The sequence below is a fragment of the Lactuca sativa genome, chromosome 1 (genome assembly GCF_002870075.4).
Source record: "Lactuca sativa cultivar Salinas chromosome 1, Lsat_Salinas_v11, whole genome shotgun sequence".
In the NCBI taxonomy this organism is placed as follows: Eukaryota; Viridiplantae; Streptophyta; class Magnoliopsida; order Asterales; family Asteraceae; genus Lactuca; species Lactuca sativa.
Genome location: NC_056623.2, coordinates 93,229,864 through 93,245,099, shown reverse-complemented (window position 1 = coordinate 93,245,099; position 15,236 = coordinate 93,229,864). Strand labels below are relative to the sequence as shown.

General features: G+C 34.1%; 1 protein-coding gene across 1 annotated transcript; it reads left to right on the top strand.

Annotated features, from left to right (window-relative positions):
• The first annotated feature begins 3,572 nt into the window (after positions 1 to 3,572).
• On the top strand, positions 3,573 to 4,960 carry LOC122196080 (uncharacterized). Its single transcript, XM_042898403.2, has 3 exons — positions 3,573 to 4,345; positions 4,616 to 4,720; positions 4,879 to 4,960. The coding sequence occupies exons 1-3, from the start codon at positions 4,037 to 4,039 to the stop codon at positions 4,948 to 4,950; spliced, it is 486 nt and encodes a 161-aa protein (XP_042754337.2). The 5' UTR covers positions 3,573 to 4,036; the 3' UTR covers positions 4,951 to 4,960.
• Positions 4,961 to 15,236: the final 10,276 nt, after the last annotated feature.

Here is a 15,236-nt window from a genome sequence, read left to right as displayed (position 1 = left end):
CTGAGTGTCTAAATGAACCACTCATGGTACAATCCGAGGTAGTACTCGATCTATGAGGGTGATGGGTCCTGGAGCATGGTGTAGTTGGTGCATACCGAGTGTGGATCATCGAACGTCTTCTTTAGCCCATGCATGCAACTGTTTTGCCCCTTGCGGGGGGCGCATCCTGGAAGGAGGGAGGTGGAAGGGGCTCATTCCTGCTTCTGATAGGGTAAGGTTCATTAACGATCTCCCTAACGCTTTCCTCCTCGTCTGATCCCTCATTAGAATCCTCCTCCTTGTAATCCATCTCTTGGTATTCTTTAGGATCCTCTTCTAGATCCTCCTCATGAACCTCTTTTGGCTCCTCCCTGATCCACTGTTGGCTACCATGGCAGGGTAGTAGGGGTTTTCGTGGCGAAATCCGACCATGTCGTCTGCGCGAGAATTGAGGTATAAGAAACACATAAAGAATCTAGGTGTATGGTTCTGTAGTATCATAAAATAATCCTCTAGTATTTTTAAACTTTATGCTTGATTCTAGATTTTCTTTGTATATAGGGTTGGTAGTTTTAGATTCGTTGCTCACCACGACCATTCCTAAACACATGTTAGTCATATTTCGTATAAATATAGTTGACCATACTATATTTATCCCATATATGATTACATAACTGTCTAGGCTTAATCGTAGTGTTTAACTCATCTTAATACTATTTATATGGTTCTTATTTTGACACTATTTTGGTATGTATGCATGTACACATACTTTTATAATAATATTATTATATTTTAAAAGTATACTTCTTAGTGAGAGTGTTTTAGCCCCATTGTATTTATAGTTGTATATCTTACATGGTCTGATATACTTAGTTCACTATAAACAATGCTCTGATACCAATCTGTAACACCCCAAACCAAAATGGCAGAAACTTCTAGGGGTGGATGACTTCATGTACGATATCATAACAAATGAATATTAGTGATTAAAGCCATACAACCATTATATTGATAATTAAGAGTTTTACATTGTATTCGACACATTGTTTACTTGATACTAAATACATACGACAAAAGTAAATGGCTTGATGTGTTATGCCCCATCTTCAAAACTCTTTGGATTACCTGTTTACTGATTTCCTGAGAATACAAGAGATTTTGAAAAGTGTCAACAATTAAGTTGGTGAGTTCATAGTGTTTTGTATGAGAAAAATCGGTAACTTTTCCTTGTAAAATGATAGAGTGCGTTTTAGAAAATCCAATATTTTCTTTAAAAATGAACTGTAAGTCTTAAACCCAAAGACCAAAATGTAAGAAGTGTTGTACGGGAAAATAGTGTTATGAAGTTTTATCTTTATATAAAACTAATTGAATGTATGTCAACCCCGTAAACCAAATATATTGTTAATACCACATGTGAGTTATTATAACCATGCTACGACGTTCTTCAGGCGTCGGAATGTTAGACATTTGTCACCCTAGACCTGCCGATCTAACTGTAACTAACAACTTTAGTGCGGGGTTGTCAGTCCCGTATAGATCTATACACAAGTGTCACGCTCTCTTACCGAGACTCTGGTTATAATTCAGGACTTTAGTATGTACCCTGGTAGGTACGGTGAAGCCAAATGTCTCAGAAAATTGTATCAACCGATTTATAAACCAAACTGTACTTGTATCCCCCCCCCCCCAAACATGAAAATATCGAAAATATGGGGGTATGAACTCACATTGAGTGTGGTTCTGGTTGGATAAATAGGTGACGGTGAAGATCTTCAAGCCTAGAACACTTGAAGGTGGTTGAAGACCTCTTTGAAGGTGGTATTATCCTATGAGTTTTAACACATGATAATGTGTGTAAATGAGATGAATCTAGTATGAAAGTGTGTAGAAACACTAGATTAACAAGAAATACTTACCAAAAATCCTAAAAACCAACTTGAAGAATTAAACCTTGTAAGGTTTGCACTTGTTTCTTGAGAGAAAAGTGAAGAAGTTTGAAGATGGTGGGGAGTTCTCGACCGAAGTTAAAGAGAAGGAGGGTGAAGTGATGTTTGCATTATTATTTGATGGATAAAGGCATTGTTATATGTTGGGTAATATTTCTTATTGGGAACAGATGTATCTATCACCTTACGAGTCAACTCCTTTTTCTTTTCCTTCCAACCGAAAACTCCGCTAGCCCACGGAAATCACATGGTGATTTCGGTCCTGTGTCACTGAGATCATAGAGTTTTCGGTCCCCAACCGAGAACTCTAAAAGCGATATCATAAAGTTTTTGGTTCTAAACCGAAAACACTAACAACAAGGTATAAACCCAAAATTCATGTCCTAATCAGTTGACTGGTTTGTCTTTTGCAGACTTGTTGACTTTGATTGACCAAGAACTGCCAGTTTTCACATTATAAATTTCAACATCTTCCTTATTGTTGAGAGACAAACGAATGAGAAACAATAGTTCTTTTTGTTTTGTTTTGGTTCTGATGGACTATGTATTAAACTAGTTAAACATTATCCTTGTAATTTTAATATTTTATGCCATGTCAATAAATCATTTTGTCATTTTATAAGGAAACTTGCTATGTGGGTTTTATTGAAAGGTTAATGATAATGTAAGGGTTTTTCCTAATGTAAATCAAAACCAAGCATAAAGAAAAACTGCATGTCCTCGAATCCAAATCATATGTTCTCAAAATCCATAAGAAAAAACATCCATTGCTTAAAAGCCTCAAACCCTCTATTATCCAAATCCAAATACAATGGTGGTGACGATGTTTTCTATGAGAAGGGATCTGACAACTTATTAAAGATTTGGAGGTAATTTACTAATCATACACACACAATCGTTTGTTCTTGTTCTTAAATCACACACTTAGTTTTTTTTAGGTTTGCTCATTTACACATACACACACAGAAAATCGATTTTCTAGGTTTGCTCTTCAAAAACAATCGAATTCTGGGTGGGGTGGGTGGGTTTTTTTTTGTATTTTTAAAATTAACATAAAAAATAATTAAAAAGGGCATATTTTTCATTTCATGTAGGATATAGACCAAAACTATAAAAAAAAATGACAACCATAGGAACCAAAACCACACAAGTTATCTAAAATTGGTCCAACAATACACCATCAAACTTTTTTGGATCAAAACCATATAATTTTTACGATCAACAATTTTATCAAATTAAAATAATGTAGATTTAAGGGGAATTTAATATTATATTTTGTTACTCTATGTCTCCATCTTCTTCAATCGTTGAAGCCTTTGTTTTTTGTGGGGTTCCTTTTTGTTTTGTAAGACTAAAAAAAGAATTAATTAAAGCAAACACCAAGGAGTGCATCACCACCTTACTAACAAAACAACAAAACAAGGTACGTTTAATCAGAGCAGTCCGTTAATTTTGAATGCCCTGTGCAAATCGTAACAAATATATATATATATATATATATATATATATATATATATATATATATATATATATATATATATATATATATATATATATATATATATATATAAAAGACTTATAATGTTCACCTTATAATAACATACTATGATAAAATATAGAGAGACTAAATAAATACAAACAAATAATTATGATTTATTTATAATAAGATATCATTATTTAGAAATAATGAATATAGTTTTTTACATTTACTTTGGTTCATTTGACTAAGATGGTTGGTTTACTATGGTGCCTATAGAATCCCTCTATGTCTCTGTCTTCTTCGATCGTTGAAGCTTTTGTTTTTAGTGGGTTTCCTTTTTGTCTTGTCGGAGTAAAAAAACAATTAATAAAAGCAAACACCAAGCAGTGCAGCACCACCTTGGTAACAAAACAACAAAACAGGGTACGTTCATGACGCTTGCATACAAAACTCAAAAGATTTCTGGGCTCAGCACCCCATTAATCAGTCTCACACTCACCTGCTTCGACTTCATTTCTTAGCCAACAAGTTTCCTCAAATATATAATATAATTATAAACCCACGTCAAAATTCTCATATTAACTTCACTTATCTTGTGCGAACATTGTCGTCTTTCAGAGTTGAGGCTATGAGGCAAAAGAGGAAACAGAGCATTGTGAACTATGGGTACGAACCCTCTGCAGACGAAGACGATGGTAGTTATGACAAATCGGAAACTGAAAGAGCGGTTCCTGTGGAGACTTTTCGTCGGAGAAACAGGGAAAAACGCCGATTGAAGAAAAATGGCTGTAATTTACAGGATCCGTTAGTAGTATGTGGTGGCGATATCATGTTAATGATATTGAGCTTTCTCGACGCACACAGTGTGGCTTCATCACTTGCTGTTTCTTGTAGATGGCGTAGAGTCGCTTGCAGTGATACCATTTGGTCTGAAAAGGTAGACACACACACACACACTCGTTGTTCTTTACTATCTATTTTCTTTTTTGTTTCTTAAAGTGTTACATATGTTTTCTTTTTTGTCCATATGATGATTTTGGTGATGGTTGGTCGGTTTTGTTTACAAAGAGCTCCATAAATAGAGGTAGTCATCACTCATGTCACTTAAGGAGAGCTTTTTGTGTATACCAAGGTACTTAGGTAGGGTAGGAATTGTATCAAAGATTGCGTAAATGAACTAATTGCCCTCTACTTTCTTTGTTTATAGATCAAAGAGCTATGGGCTGACAAAGCTCATCTACCTCGTTTTGCCCAAGTTGAGGGGTTGTCAAAGTTGTCTGCTTACACCTTATCCATTCAAGATGGCAAACGGGTAAGTCTCTTTACTATATGTGTCGTAGGCTTGTAGCATTAAAGAAGTAAGAATCAGGTCTTAGGTTCTGGTCTGTGTGGATATGACACATACCCTTTTATTTTTTTAGATATCATATTGACAACCTTTGTTCTCTCTTGGCTTGTATTCTTTATTAGAGTCGAATCTTGAAGGAAGATCTATGGGATCATGTTTGGGAGTTTCACTTTAAAGAGGCACGTCCTTTTTAATTTTGATGTTGCATTATTAAAATGACTAAATGCAAGTTTATAAATTTATTTGTATGTTGAAATATCTAGGTAATATAGTTGTATTACCAATTTCTTTTTTCTGATTAAGATATTTTACTTTGAATAATCTATCGGTTATAACATATGAAAATTGCTTTGTAAATTATAGTTAGATGATATTGCTATAATTCGTTATATTTTTCAGAGTAGAATGCTTTTAAAAAAATAAACATAGGATGCTATAACAAAAAGAAAATGCAAGTAGGATGCTATAATAAAGGGCTAAAAACAAGAAATAACAATGTACTTCCTCTTCCTAGGTTCATTTCTTTTATTGTAATTTCGTTTTTTTTCTTATAAGGCATTGCATTTTGAAAAAACCTCCAAATTAAATGGTTTACTTCCAACTTTAGCTCTTATTAAAGCATTATACTTTAAAAAGTATACCCAATTATACCACTTTGTAGTCTAGCCGGATGCTAATATATAACCCTAAGATTTCCTCCATTTTTCCAAATCATATAATTTTATTGTTTGATTGGATTCAGGGTGTCCCAGAATACTGGCGGAATTTGGATCCCTATTGGAGAGGAACAGGGCCACCAATGCATCGCTACTTCCATGAAGATGGAAGCCAAACTGCTGATGTTGATGATAAGGTATGGGAAGGCCATGAATGTTGTTACTCCATTGTTACAAGCTTCTTAGCAGATGGAAGAATTCGGGAACATTATGTAAGAATCAACAGTTGGCCACAACTGTCTATATCGAGGAGGCATGATTGGGGTTGGGAAATGTCAAATGACCTCTATTTATACTCGAGTGTTCCCGAAGCTTATAAGCCAAATGGCACTGGTCCCTATCTTCCTGTTCATTAATTGATTTTTGTTTCTTGTTTTGTTTACCAAGTTTGTTTGGTGATAGGTTTTGAATATTTTAGATTGAATTTGCTAATTTTTTTTTGTTTTTTTGTTTTTGTTTTTTTTTTTGTGTGTGTGTGTGTGTGTTCAATATGTGTGTATTTGGTTTTTGGAAATTACAATGACTTTTTTTTTTTGGAAGATTTCAAGTTGAAAGTTATATATTCACCCATTACCATTGATCTAGAAGATGTATTTGTTGATCTTTATTGATGGCAATTTTAGGTATTTGAGTAACATAAAGATTTTACTTAAACTATGTGCATGGTAGATGTTGCAATACGATTTTACATGTCATATGTTTTATTTTGTTGATTAGTAACAATATAACTATAACTTGTCTTCATGCCATGTCATCATAATTCAATTAAAACCAACAGTTACTTGTTACTACAAATTCAAAGTACTATATAATAAGTAGAAAAGTTAGATAGCTATTTTTGCATTTAGCCATATGCCATATGTTTAATTTCAAAATTAAAATATTATTTAATAGAAGATCATGTCTATGTGCTTCTTTCCTTTGTGGTTACATTTTTGTAGATACTAGAAAAGTATGTACGCTTTATGTAGTTTAGTATCATGATTGATTAATTTAGAAATTACACTAAGTTGATATATAAATTTGTATTTAATTTGAACCATATTATAAAATATACATCTATCAACATCATATCATTCAATATCATTTATCTATGGTTTTTATTTAAATAAAACTAAACATAATTTTCGATTTAGTATTATCAGTATCATGATTGATTAATTTAGAAATTAGTTATATCTTTTTTTATATAAATTTTATCATTATGGTTTATAGATACATGAAACATTGTTTATAAACTAACACAATGTAATTTTCATGTTAATTAATTAAAAACCACTTATTTGAAAAAAAAAATGAATTATAATAAAAATTGTTTTTTGATATTTTTATTTAATTTGACTTGTTCAATATTTACAATATTTAAACTTTTATTAACTATTCACCTTGGATTTACTATAATATTTATATTAATAAATAAGTGTATTATAATTAATGTTCTAAAAAGCTAATCATGGCTTCAAGGCTCGTACTTGTCGCCAAACTTCGACAAAATGTCGCCTTAAGTCAAACATATATATAACGAATTATATATATATATATATATATATATATATATATATATATATATATATATATATATATTGCCGCCTTAAGTTATGATTTAGACTATGATGATTACTTATATGATTTTGATACAGTTTTTGACATGATGTTCTTGAGATACATGGTTCTTGATTTTTATTATAATGATGGGTGATTTATGGTTTTAATATTGATTTTAAAAAGAATTTTTTGGACCGTATTTTTTGGAAGTTTCATTCTATTTCGGTTTATGGGTCGCACATTCCTGCATTGAATTTTCAAAAAAATATAACTTCCTCATATGAAGTCAGATTTGAACATTCCCTATATGCACGTTCTTGGTTTAACGAATACTATAACTTTGGTTTAGATTATTTTCCCTAAATAATCTTCTATTGAAAACATCTATTTATTATTGTGACAAACAATTGTCCTATTATTCTTTAATTGTTTAGCTTAATCTTACGGGTGTTATAAGTATTCATAAGGTTCTTACTTCCCTGTAAAGAACTTTGATTTGTAAAACTGTGGAAAGTTTGTTTTTTTTTGTATCACACATGAACACATGAAGTACAACTTGCGTTTCATGGAGTACATATAGAAAAAGGAATTTATTTTAGAACATTGGTTTTAAAATATATATTTTTTCCATCAGATCACTTGTGTGAAGAGAGTACTTTTATGAAGCGAGAGTGGAGAAGATTTAGGTAGACTTCAAATGGATAATAACATATTTTGTAACGATAACTAATGAAGTTATTTTTTATCATGCCTCATCGAAAACACTCCCATGGATCACTACAAACTACAAACGTATACCAATGACAAAGCCAACGACAAACCCAAGAAACAACTAGCCAAAGAAAAAGCCAAACACAAACCAAAGAAATAGATAGCCAAAGACAAACCTAAGAAACAAATAGTCAAAGAAAAAGTCGAGGAACATATCCTAGATTCCTATACCATAAAAGACACTTCTGAATCAATAAAGAGTAAGTTTCATCTTTATCAATCTTCAAATATCTGTTAATTTCTAATTATTTACTGTTTCCCTCTTGAAAATAAGTGGAGATCACGTGCTCTTGAAGCCCGAAAGAGGACTTGTATGAAGCGAGAGTGGAGAAGATTTAATCGAACGAAGAAGGTATAGTGGAAATTTATATAATGTGGTGCTATCGGACAAAGGTGTAAGTCCCCAAAATTGTTTGTGTATCACTCAGATCCAATTGATGGTGCGGAATCCCAATCAATTGGATGATGTCAGATTAATATAGAATAGAAGGAGAAGAAGAATAAGATGAATCTATGATATATTAATGAAATTGAGTGATGCTCCTTACAATTGATTCTCTCTCACACATACTTTTTCTCTCTAACTTTCTCTCTCTTCTCTAGCATTCTTCTTACCGTACACACACATGCACTCCTCTATTTATATGGTCCTCCAGCCATACACATGTGTACAGCCACACACCCTGTGTACGGCCGTACACAGGGTGTGCGGCCGTACACACGTGTACGGTCGTACACACAAACCGCAAACACATACAACATTACATAAAAATATATTTTCCTAGAAAAGCAAAGTATAAACCATATTTTTGACCCAACAATCTCCCCCTTGGTTTATAGCTTTCTTTTCTAATTGGCCCAACAAACACCCCCTAAAAAGTAGCTGGCTTTTTCTTGTTAATCTTCATTGGGAGCTTGGCTTCAACATTAATCTTCAAATTTCTTCACAGCATCAAGATGAACATATGAATCTATAATAAATGAATTCATCTTGAGCGGTTGGGTTTTTCTTCAAAATTTGACATTGAACGCACATTGGGTGATGAGGCTTGATGTACTGATTCTTGAAAGATAGCGCTTTCAGCTTGAGAATCTTCAGAGAGAACAACGAAGAGAAATAATCTTCTGGATCACTTCAACAGGTTCATAGATAGCAACAAATTGATTGAGGAGGCTTCAATGCAATCTGTCACATAATCTTCAAGTACAACTTCACCATGCTTCTAGGGTTGACAGATTGAATGTCGAAAGAATAATCTTCATTTCTTGCTTCTTCGAATGCGAATTCTTCGATGCTCACGGATGAAGCCTTGGCTCAGAAGATCTTCAATACAGTCTCTACGAGTCTCATCTACGCCTAAAATCACTTTTCAAGACAAAACAATACTAAAAGAAAAATTAGCACACAAAAAATATTTTTGGATTTTTTTTATATTTTCTGGAAAAATAAAAACAGAAACAAAAATATTTTTTGGATTTTCTGATTTTTCTTCACAAGAAATAACACTATTTTTGGATTTTTAATTTTCTGATTTTTGTTTGATTTTTGAATTATTTTTAATTCTCCTCCTAAAATTTGTGCATAGAGGAAAACTATGAACAAATTTAACAACAGTAAAATGATATCTAACTTTAAGAATGATTTGGGATCAAAGTTTTTAGACAGCCTTTATCTGCTTATCAGTACCTTCTATCTTCACGTCTTTGTCTGGTCGATCGCCGGTATTGTTGTCCACTTAAACATGAAAAATTGTGACAAAATTAGGACATACTATAAGTGACAAGACAATGTGATCCTAAGTTCCTAGATATTATATCTGATCCTAAGTTTCTAGATACTATATCTTAAGGACCATTCAGCTGACGACGACCAGGGATATTGTTGTCCACCTAAATTGAGCAATCTATAGACAATCTTCGAGTGTTCAATTTTAATTGTACTGGAACATGTTTCCCGCTTCCAGATATGCCCCGGTAATCAAGGACTCCCAGAGTACTCCTTACATCGGATGAGCAGACCATCATTAGGAGAGAAGATAGATTCAAAGTATTATCACTTATAGTTTTAGAGGGATTGAGAAGTAGAAGGTTGCATATGCTGTGTACCAGGTCGGATTGTTAGTCACGTAAAGGAGACAACATATGGCTAACAGATAAGAGGAATTTCATATATATATATATATATATATATATATATATATATATATATATATATATATATATATATATATATATATATATAGAGAGAGAGAGAGAGAGAGAGAGAGAGAGTTAGGTTCAAATGTTTTCACTATCTATTGTGTGCCTGTATGACTGATTCTGGACCAATCATTTTAGTTATCTTAAGAAAGTAATTAATACATATTAAATGCTGAAGACATAATTAATACCTATTATATCTTCAACATGTACTATGCATTAATTACTTTCTTAAAATAACTAAAATGATTGGTCCAAAATCAGTCATACATGCACACAATATATAGTGAAAACAAAATAACCTAACCCTATATATATATATATATATATATATATATATATATATATATATATATATATATATATATAATATGCAGAGAAATAGAGTTGCATATGTTACAGTCCAGGTCGGATCTCTTCCAATCACGCAGAGGAGGTAACATATGACTAACAGACAGAAAGAAAGAAAATGATTTTCTACAGACCTAATTTATCGGAATTTACCAGTCGCCCCATCAATACCGGAATTAAAGACATAATCCGCACATGGAGGAAAAGTTAAACCACGGTTCCAGATACGGGTTCAATTAATGTGACGAGTAGATTCCCATATATATCTCCCTGCTCAACCTATCCAAGCGTCGTATTGTCAGGCTAAACGGATCTAACTAGGTCAGGATTTGTCAAGTCATTTGATTTCTTAAGTTCAACTCTGCCTAGTCATGTCCATTTAGAATCTTTCGTGCCTACCGATGCATCAAACCAGAGCATAGACCCTTCAACTTTGAATACGTTACGCAGACTCAGATTGCTCGTTATCACTCACTTCCCAAAACATCTCCTTTAAGCACATTCCATAACCAACATAATTTCTTTTTGTTTTTTTGATTTTCTAATTTTTTTTTTAATTTTCTAATTTTTGTTTTGTTTTTATTTCTCCCCCTAAATTTGTGCATAGGAGAGAAATGAAAGTAAATGCGCAAATTTAAACTATCCTAAAACAAAAATTTGTCTTTAAAGCGAATAAACTTAAGAAAAACTCAGGAGTATAGAGAAGAAAACTCAAACCGTAAGTCACCGATTGAATTTGCATCCACAAGGTCTGAGAACAGCACGCGTAATATCAGAACAGATCCGAAAATTCTTCACATCGTTAAGCACAATCCCCATGAGTGACCCCTTCCTTTCTTCCCTTCCCGCAAAGGACACATACTCTCAAACAATGTCTGAATGTTGTACAGTTGAGAGATGTCCCCTATCAAGTGCCAGGAACAGCCACTACCAACAAACCGAAGTCTGATGATATGCCTCCATAGCTGCTCCGACACAGAGCGGGATCAGTTGGTCTTTGGAACCTAGTCCATTTTGAAACTGGATCAACCTTTGTCTTCCTTGCACGGTACTCTCTCCCATGACATATTCTGTTTATCACAAACATAAAATGTAGAAATATTAGAAGCATTAGATGATTTGGGAGATTGCACCTTCGGTACCCATCTGTAGTTGGGTTTAACCCATTTATTTTTCGAGCGGATGGGTGCCTCGGCAGTTGATTTTGAACTTGAAGCCAATCGTCGAGATGACTTTGATTTTGGCTTCACGGGAGCATCTCTTGGATTTGGCTTCTTGGCCGACATTCCCTTCTTGACCTTGGGAGTTGATTTTTTGGCCTTGTGGGGTTGATTTTTGGCCTTCGTGGCATTCCAGTCGCTATTTTCTGAATGTGGCCTTGAGGGGTTTCTTTTGGAGTATTCCCTCTTGGTGTTTTCTGCCAGCCATGTGCGTAGTAGGGAACGTATGTGTCCAGGTGTTCCATAGTGAAAACATGTCTTTTTCTTCACTGTGGAGTTGTTTCTTCCTACCCCTGGTGGCGTGTCCATGCCTTGTCTCTTGTTGTTCCCACATGCACACTTGCAACAAGAACTCTGTTGTGTTGGAATTTGTGGCCTGTAATTCTCAACGACAGGTTGATCAGAAGCAGTTGAGTTCGAAGCAACAGATTCAGAGTTCAAGGAGATGTTGGTTTGTTCAATGGTGTTCTCCTTGTTCTCATCCTCTGCTACTTTACCTGCACATAAAGTAGAAGCATTAGTATCGTTCAACTCAACACCCTTAGTTGCCTATTCAACAGCTGGTTTACCGTATACCATAAATGGTTCTCGGTCAATCTCTTCCTGAGTCAAAGGTATGGATATATAGTTATGATTGAAAGGGGTAGGAACACTATCATACCCTAGACCCTTGTTTTGATTATCTTTGAATTTCAATTGATTTTCAAATAAGGACTCGACTGTCTTACTTGACGCAGTGTAATTTTTGAAACTAACATCTGTTTTTCCACACTTTATTTTCAAAGCGTCAAGTTCTTCAGTTACAGCAGCAAGTTTTTTCTTAATGTGATCATAATTTTCACACTTATTGCTGTAATTTTCTTTGAGTTTTCGGAAATCCTTGATTTTAGTTTCTAATTGAGCTTTTAACGGTTTCTGACCTTTCCTTAGAGTATAGCCTTCATATTTAACGTCCTCATTTTCCCTTTTTAGCAAATCAATTTGTTCGCGAAGAAATTTAATCGTAGATTTACAAGATGGAGTACATGAAGCTTCATTTACCGGAATTGATGTGGAACTCATTTTTTTATATTTTTTAATTTTTTTATATTTTTTTTATATTTTTAATTGCCCTTTGACTTAAAAACCGAGAAAGTCAACCTTAAAAGTCAAATTTAAAAAGTCAAACTCAAAAGTCAAACTTGAAAAATCAAACTTAAAAGTCAAACCGAAAAGCTAAATTTGAAAAATTAAAAGTCAAACGAGAAAGTCAAAGATTAAAGTCAAAGGTCAAATTTTAAAAGTCAAAGTCAAAATTTTAAATCAAAAGTCAAAAATTAAAAACTAAAATTTTTGGTTGAAAAGGAATTTAAAATTAAAGGAAAATCAATTTTGGGCTGAAAATGACAAAAATGCGAAAGTAGGGGCGAAATGGAGTCCTTATGAATTAAATTTCGAAGGAAGTAAACATCTAGCAAGTTGGTTGAGATGGTAAGGCACCGGTTGTGTAGGGGAAAGACCTGTGTTTGAATCCTGGCAGCTTCAATTTCCGTTTCCCTTTTTCATTAAAGGGCTGCTGTGCGAGGTTGCTGCTTGCGAGGTTAGCCAATGTGAGCCGAACACGCTGTTGAGACGAGAGCGAGGCGAGACAGAGCCGCACACTCCAAGGCGTACACCGAGACCGCACACGTCCGAGGCCGCACACCGAGGCTGCTGAGCCGCACACCTTCAAAGTCTGAGCCGCACACCTTCAAAGTCTGGCCGCACACATTCAACAGATTCGCGAAAAAAACGACGTTTTTCACCATTTTTTGCTCCAAAACTCGATCAAAAACTCGTTTTTATGAAAAATGCAAAGAAGTAACCCCCTTTATTTTTGCGAGATCTATCCAAAAACGCTATTATCTTTTCAAAATAAGATCAAATAAGTTCCAGATCTGGAAAAATTGATTGATACAACCAAGCTCTGATACCAATTGTAAGTCCCTAAAATTGCTTGTGTATCAATCAGATCCAATTGATGGTGCGGAATCCCAATCAATTGGATGATGTCAGATCAATATAGAATAGAAGGAGAAGAAGAATAAGATGAATCTATGATGTATTAATGAAATTGAGTGATGCTCCTTACAATAGATTCTCTCTCACACACACTTTTTCTCTCTAACTTTCTCTCTCTTCTCTTGCCTTCTTCTTACCGTACACACACATGCACTCCTTTATTTATATGGTCCTCCAACCATACACATGTGTACAACCACACACCTTGTGTATGGCCGTACACAAGGTGTGCGGCTGTACACACGTGTACGGCCATACACACAAACCGCAAACACATACAACATTACATAAAAATATATTTTCCTAGAAAAGCAAAGTATAAACCATATTTTTGACCCAAAAGAAGGAAACTAAATATGGCAGGATACCATTTCAAGGAAAAGTACTTTCTTCTAGTTAGGAATGTTGGGGGAGCTTTGATTCCATTGAAGGAAAGTGTAAAGTCCATTCAGAGAAGGATTATACAAAGATCAAGAAAGTTGGTGATGACAATTTTTCCCGTCGTTTAAAGTACGACCATCTTAAAGATGATTTCGAATTAGGAACAACCTTTGGCGTGTATGTTTAGCATTTTTGCTACATCATTTTCATAATTTCCATACGTCTTTTTAATGAATTAAGGCACTTCATGTGTTGATTACTCTGTTTTGTGTTAATGTTTAAGGTAATGCACATGTAATTGGCCTCACAATCCTAACCTCTCAAGCATTCGTTTCTCTGAGTTTCATTTCTTTTGGTCCTAACAAACTAGTGTGGTTCAAGTTTCATCCTCCTTGTGAGCATTGAGACATTAGTTGGGGTAGCTGAAGCTAAAAAGATGGATACCTTCTCCTATAAGCAATGTCAAAGTTCAACATTAGAATGATCTATTCCAGATTTTGTTTGTATGTATATTCAGCGTTTTGGTTGTTTTTTACAAAAAAGGGTTAAAACTTGGCCACTTAACTTTTTGGTTTATGCTCATTTGGTCACTTAACTAGGTTTAAGTTTTAAAAGGTCGCCTAACATTTAATTTATTTCTGAAATTGTCATTATGATTGGGCATAACCTGCTAACTTGGCGTACATAGTCCCATATTGCAATATACATAGAATAAGGGTTAAGGTCGAATTTGACCACTTAACTTTATGGTTTGTGCTCATTTGGTCACTTAACTAAGTTTAAGTTTTAAAATGTCACCTAACTTTTTTTTTCCGAAATGGTCACTATGACCGGGCATAACCAGTTACCACTTGTTGACTTGGCTTACACTGTCCCATATGGCAATATACATATATTAAGGGTTATGGTCGAATTTGATCACTTAACAACCCGTCATTCTCAATTCAATAAGAATCTAAAACTACATTTCAATCCTTATGAAGTAATACATCCTCTATTACCTCAAAGGCATATTTATAAGCTAATAATTAAATTATAGCTTGAGTATTAAGTGAACTATGATATTATAACTTAATATAGGTGGATAGCTTAAAGTTTAAATCAATAAAATAGACCCCAGAGGGAGTTCGCGACCAAAGAAACCCACTCCAAATGAGTTTACGGACAAGTTCAAGCGAAAACAAGGGTTCACGGCCAAGCATGACCGTGAACACCTCTTAATGGGCCGAAAACCCCATTAGAAGTCCATTAGTGGAC

Coding starts and splice junctions, on each gene's coding strand:
- LOC122196080 (XM_042898403.2), top strand. CDS start 4,037: ATGAGGCAAAAGAGGAAACAGAGCATTGTGAACTATGGGTACGAACCC. Junction 4,346..4,615: donor ATACCATTTGGTCTGAAAAG/GTAGACACACAC, acceptor CTTTGTTTATAG/ATCAAAGAGCTATGGGCTGA. Junction 4,721..4,878: donor CCATTCAAGATGGCAAACGG/GTAAGTCTCTTT, acceptor ATTCTTTATTAG/AGTCGAATCTTGAAGGAAGA.